The 6,263-nt window shown below is 54.6% G+C and overlaps 1 protein-coding gene across 3 annotated transcripts in view; it reads right to left on the bottom strand.

Annotated features, from left to right (window-relative positions):
* Positions 1 to 255: 255 nt before the first annotated feature.
* The window catches only part of TSPAN14 (tetraspanin 14), a 54,345-nt gene continuing 48,337 nt past the window's right edge, over positions 256 to 6,263 (bottom strand). For all 3 annotated transcript variants that reach the window (XM_040485586.1, XM_040485587.1, XM_040485585.1), the window contains exons 6-9: positions 5,794 to 5,919; positions 4,575 to 4,619; positions 2,389 to 2,508; positions 256 to 1,319 (exon numbers count right to left, since the gene is read on the bottom strand). In XM_040485586.1, coding sequence (XP_040341520.1) covers positions 1,248 to 1,319; positions 2,389 to 2,508; positions 4,575 to 4,619; positions 5,794 to 5,919 — 363 coding nt within the window. In that variant the 3' untranslated portion in view covers positions 256 to 1,247. The remainder of the gene's footprint in view (positions 1,320 to 2,388; positions 2,509 to 4,574; positions 4,620 to 5,793; positions 5,920 to 6,263) is intronic.

Raw genomic sequence — 6,263 nt, 5'->3', positions numbered from 1 at the left:
CCCGAGCTTCTACACAGCTGCAGGCTGGGGTCTGCAGCTCCACGCAGGAGCCGGGCTAGATTCACTCCAGGGGGAGGCAAATGCCAGGCCGGCCAGCGGCCCTGACCACGTGGCCTCGAAAGCTGCCCTGGTCAAAGGTTCCGGGCCGGCTCTCTCAGGCTGGGGCTCCTCGGCCTCGCAGCGGGCAGGGGGGGAGGTCAGGATTCAAGTTCTGGATGACAGTTTCAGTAGCACCAAGACCAGAAGACAGTGAGGCCAAGCAGGGGAGGGGCGCGGGTACGTGTGTGCTGGGGGGGTGCACGGAGGAAGGGGGAGCGCGCATGTGCACCTGGGTCATTAGGGATGAAAAGGAGAAGCTGATGGGGTTGGGTCTTGAGACACTCAAAGGAACTGAAAGGGATGGCTTCAGTCCCAGACACCGCGTAAGGCTGCTTAGAGGGAATGCCAGAGGAAACGAAGAAATGGTGTGAGAACATTCTTATCCCTATAAATAAACTATTTACACGCTTTAAGAAAAGAAGAGCCGACTCTCAGAGGAGAACCCTGCCCATGCCCCCGTGCCATCTGGGCATAATGCTATTGAGACGAGGGGCGGTTCCTGCCCTGGAAGGGGCGGCAGAGGAGGTCCTCCGTGGCACCGGTCCACACATGGCTCAGGCTTACTTGAACGTGGCTGAGGATCCTGCAAACATCCCCGAGTCGTGCAGACACCACAGGCTCCGCTGGCACGGTCCACTTGTGTCCCTTCCCCTCCCCAATTACAGGCAGCACCCTTCTGCTGCTGGGAGAAGCCTTGTCCGTGTCTTCTGGTCCACCCCCCCACCCCCACCCACGTCCCACTCACAGCAGATGACTGCCCTCCGGGCCGGCACCAATAACATGAGTGGGGCCCCGCAGACACAGTCGGTCTCCAGGAGAACTGAGTCAGGCCCCCTTCACAGCCACAGGGGCCTTCTGTCCCTCAGTCACCAGCCCCGCTTAAAGACACGTTCTCCGTCTCTGGGTAGACCCCAAGTGGTGGCGGGGGGAGAGCGTCTCAGTCACAAGTTTGTGCGGGTTAGAGGGGGGCCCCTCAGTCTTCAGCACCAGCAAACAGAAGCAGAGAGGTCATGTCACGCTGATGCCGAAGACAGGGCGCCGGCTCTGGCTGGGTGCATCCACTTCCTCCCTCTGGACACAGAGGTGACAACGGGGAAGGGCTCTGGCCTCCACGGCATGGCTCAGCTCTGCTTGCTCACCTCTGTCCCTCAGAAGTGATGGCCTGCCTTCACGGCCTCAATGTCCGAGATCAAGGTCTTCGCCAGGAAGATGCCAAATATCTGAAAGCAAAGCCGGCAGAGGCTGTCAGCGGTGGGGCCCGATGGGGGCGGGCAGGTGCAGAGGGCAAGGCGGGCCCTGCCGTGCACATCAGTCCCACGTCCACTCTGCAGACGCTCAGGACGAGGCAGAGAGACAAACAATTGGGCCTGTGGCAAAACAAGACCAGCCCACCAGTAAAAATGGAGCCCTGAGGTCTACTTTGCTATATCCCAAGGGCCTAGAAGGGGTCAACGGCAGGCACCACAGAAGCAAGACGGACAGTTCACCCTGCCTCCAACACGAACATGCACGTCACATCCCATAAGCTGGGACACACTTTGTACCCAAAGTTAAACCTAAAATAACAGAGCCACCTGACTGGATTTGATTCAAAACAATAAATCTTGACATTTCCTGTAAAGCTGGATTTCATAATAAAAACAAGGTTCTCCCTGATTTTAGCTGTGCTGATATCTGACCTTGGTGACCGGCGTAATCAGGCGGGAAGACTGTTTTTCTACCAGGAACAGACGAATGTGAACTCAGAGACCTTCAGAATGTTGCTTTTTATTTCCCCTTTAAATTCTCATTATGGTTTGGATTTGATGAGCCAGCCTTTCTGAAGTCTGACTTCTTTGCTTGTTTTGCAAGTACATTTGTTCTTTCCTCTTCTAGATGCTTCTGTGTCTAAGCTTCCCTTTGAGATCATTCAACACACACTCGCGGAATGAAGGAGGAAGGAGTGTGTGGACAGCTGGCGGCCCCGGCGCCACTTCAGTCACCCTCTTCATGGCAATGTCAGAGCCAAACATTTTCTAAACAATGCACTTTCCACACAGGAGCAGCAGCCGCCCCAGAGGCCACCTGGGAGCTGCCAGCGTCTCTTCCCAAGCCCTGGGCACCCCGGGGAACTCCTGGTTTCTCTGATGCGCTGAGTTCTTGGCTTTCCCCCACCCGTTCTCCCGGCAGCCACGAGCCTGCCTGCTCACTGCCTGGCCACCAAAGTCTTTCCAGGCCTAAAATCTGGCTCAAACGAACAGGCACAGCCCACAAGGACAAAGGAAGCCACAAAGGGCAGGGAGAACGCACCTGTAGCAGGGAGATGGCGATAAAGACACCGGCCACGATGTAAATATTGCGTGGAAGCCAGCCCTCCAGTGCCTGGATGCACCCTTTTGTGAAGATGGACTCGTCCCACTTGCTCTTCAGCTGCAGGGAAACACCACTGACCTGAGCCCAACACACGCCGGACGTCCCCACCCCGGCTCCCCAGAGGGCTCCTGTCGCGGGCAGGGCGAAGCTCGGTGGGAGCCAAGGTGCTGCAAGGCGGGTGCCAAGGACAAACAGAACTCTCCGGGAGAAACGCACCTGCCTGCCTCGGTCTCTGCCCCCTCCTCCGGCAGTTTGCATTTTTTTACCCTGCCCAACCGAAGACTCCCTGGCGGTGGCCTGCACCCACTCCTGTCAGGGCCTCCCCAGACTGAAAGACAGACTGGTTTGGCACCCCTCCAGAGCCCACACTAGAAGGGCGGGGAGGGGCCTGAAGGCTCCGAGAAGGAAGACGCGCCTTTAAAGAGAAAACTGGAAGGATGTTCGGCATCTTCTGAGTCAGAGGAGTTGGCTAGAGAAGGAGGGGACCGTGGCTTCCCAGGGTGTGGCCCCCACCCAGGGAAGCTTGGCTCCTCGAGCCAGAGCCAGCAGGAACAGTCATAAGCAAAGGGGTGCCTTCCAATACTGACCCCTAGTGGAGGCTCAGTAGGCACACAGGATGTCTCCACAGCACACACAGCACACCCTCACCCCCACCCACCCACATACAGCCTCACCCATAGCAACGCTGATGGAAAAGTCATTCATTTCAGTGGTGGTAGGGGCTGACCTGTGGCCCCCTAAAATTCAGATATTGAAGTCCTAACCCTCAAGCCCTCAGAATGTGACTGCATTTGGAGACACGGTGTTTAAAGAGGTAATATAATTCGTAACCCTTACCTTAACCCTAACCCTAAACTAACCATCTGGTGAGGTCTCTGAACTGCACATACCCTCACAATGTCCCTAACCCCAACCCTAACCATTATTTTGGCCTGAAACCGAACCCTAATCCTAGATCTGAGGAAAAACATAGGTAAATAGTTATGTATAAAAGACAGATACGTATATCTATACATCCACATAATTGGAATATTACTCAGCCATAAAAAAGAATGAAATCTTGCCATTTGTAACAATGTGGATGGAGCTAGAGTATTATGCTAAGCAAAATATGTCAGAGAAAGACAAATACCATATGAAAAAAAGCAGGGGGGGGTGGAATACATTGAAATGAAGTTATCAGGGTGGGCCATAATCCAATATGACTGGTGTCCTTATAAAAAGAGATTAGGACACCAAAAGACACAGAGGGAAGACCATGTGGGGACACACACAGGAGACAGCCACCTACAAGCGAAGGAGAGAGGCTTCTGACCAACCCTTTCCACACCTTGATCTTGGACTTCTAACCTCCAGAGTTCCAAGAAGACAAATCTCCATTGTTCAAGGCACCGTCTGTGGTACCTGATTATCACAACCCTGGACCCCCTGCAAGCGGCATTGAAACTGACAATGTGGGGAACAGGCCCATCCCTATGCAATGGAGGTCACTGTGGAAGGGGCTTCAGACCTCCCAACCTGGAGGGACACATCCCTAGTGTCCAAGGCCAACAGGAGGGGTGCCTATGGACTCCCCAAGATCCACCCTCCAGAACAACAGTCATCCATATCACCAAAGGCCACTGAGCAAGGTCTGGGGGGAGGTAAAGGGGAGACTCCCTTCTCTTCACATCCAAGTGCACACCCGCTGTGGCCTGAAGAAGGCTCTGGAGGACTGAGCCTTTCTCCCGCCCCGAGACCCGTCTCCCTCCTTATTATCACCACCGCCTCTACACGGCAGTTAAGCCAAGCCATGTGCTCGAACTCCTATATGACAGACACCTTCTGGGACTCCAAGGAGCCATTAACAAATGTTAGCATTTGTTCCCAAAACTTCCATCTGATCTCTTTCCCCTCATGCAGCAGCTGCTAGATTTTGTGACCGCGGTTGCTGGGGCTTGGCATCATGCCCATCACCGTTCCCGTGAGTCCTGCCATCAGCGAAGGAGGCTCTTCAGCTGGTTCCCAGCTTAGACGGCACCTCCCCTAGATTCCTCACTCCAATTTGCACTTGTGCTAAATCAGGAAGTTGGACCATAGGGGATAAACCTGACAAACTCAAAGTTGTATGCATAGGCGCTCACCTGGGTCCTGACATCATATCCGCACTGTGTGTTCACAACTTTTTGCTGTAAGAAAAGCAGAAAAACACTGGTCATTTTTGTTTTCTTGAGAAGCCAGTGGTAGAACGCTCTAGAAAAGTCACAACCAAATATCAGCAAACACCTGTACAAATTCCACCATAGCTCATGGCCTGCAATCCCGATGCCAAGTAACCTTTCATGCTAGGACAAAGGTTGCCAAACTACGTGTGAAGGGCTAGATCATTATTTCCGACCCGCCTACGTAGCAACTACTCAACAACTCTGCTCTCGTAGCAGGAAAGAAGATGTTGACGATATATAGAGGAATGCGTATGGCCGTCTTTCAATAAAACTTCATTTATTATGGACACTGAAACTTCAATTTCATACAACTTTCGCCTGCCACAAAATATTATCCTGCTTTTATTGATTTTCAACCATTTGAAAATGGCTGAAACCATTCCTGGCTCACAGATCACCTGAAAACACAGAGCAGGCCAGACCACGGGTCATGGTTTGCCAATGCCTGCGCTAAGGGGTAAGAGTTCCACTTGCTCGATATTTCACCGTCACACTGGAGACCTCAGGTGCTGGCCGTGCAACCTCAGCACACCGGAGCCTCTCCTGGGCTGGGGGCGTCGGCCATGTGGTCTCGAGGATGCCCTGCCTGCTTGGGAGCCCCGGGGCCCAGTACCAGGCACACGCACCCAGTACCAGTGCACCCAGAGCTGTGAAAGACCCAGTTCTTCTCAAGCTCAGTTCATGCAAACATTCGGTGCTCCTTCACAGGTCACCCCCAGGAGCCCCCATTTCTGGAACCCAGGGACCAGGGCCACGGACAGGGAATGGAAACAGGTGAAGAAGAAAGAAAAGGAGAGAATTGTCCACCAGCCCCAGATGGTGAGTACTGCCCACCGCCCACGTGGGCTTCCGTGCACTGGGCAAAGTTTTCTCCGGAGAACAGTGAGGAGCGCGGCCCAGGGCTCACCACGCTCGTAGCATTTTGTCTAGGCACCCTGAGTGACAGCCCCTCGAGGGAGGGACACTACTGGTTTTCTCCTGCCTCACTCAGAAGACTAGAGCCAGGTGGGCCATGCAAAAACGCTCCTGGGACTTTTACACAGAGGATTTCAGAGCAGTGGCGCATGGACAGAGCGCAGGGCACTCTCCTCAGACTGAGTCAGGAACCGCTCCACACGCCCCGGGCAGGCCGACTCACCGCAGGGTCCGGCACGCAGCAGGAGAAGGGCACCCCACACTTCTCGCGGCTGTAGCTGGCGCCGCTGCAATTGAAATAGACGTTGAGGTCCCAGTCTTCAGGGCCATAGGCACCGCAGCACTGGTTCTGTGATCACAAAAGCAGAGAGCCATCACGGGCTCTGAGCTGGGGTTGTGGCCGCCCATGGGGTAGCAGACATGAGAGGTTAAGTGCACCTCCATGTAACACAGAGAAATCAAGGCCCGCCCTGCTGACCTCCTGCATGCACCGAGATGCCCAGCATGGTGACCCAAGTAGCCCTTTATGAAGGAAACCAGGAAACCTTGGCGATGATCCCAACATGCATGACTGGCTCCCCCTCACCTCGGCACGGCACTCAGGTCCAGACCCTCCTCCCCTGGACCTTCCCCCTTACCTCCCCTCATCCCAGAGCAGAGTCCTCACTCTCCTGAGGCCATAGTCCCTCTGCC

This window comes from Herpailurus yagouaroundi, unplaced genomic scaffold (genome assembly GCF_014898765.1).
Source record: "Herpailurus yagouaroundi ecotype Mexico unplaced genomic scaffold, PumYag 163, whole genome shotgun sequence".
Classification (NCBI taxonomy): Eukaryota; Metazoa; Chordata; class Mammalia; order Carnivora; family Felidae; genus Herpailurus; species Herpailurus yagouaroundi.
The sequence above is the reverse complement of the archived record's forward strand: the minus strand, read 5'-3'. Positions and strand labels throughout refer to the sequence as shown.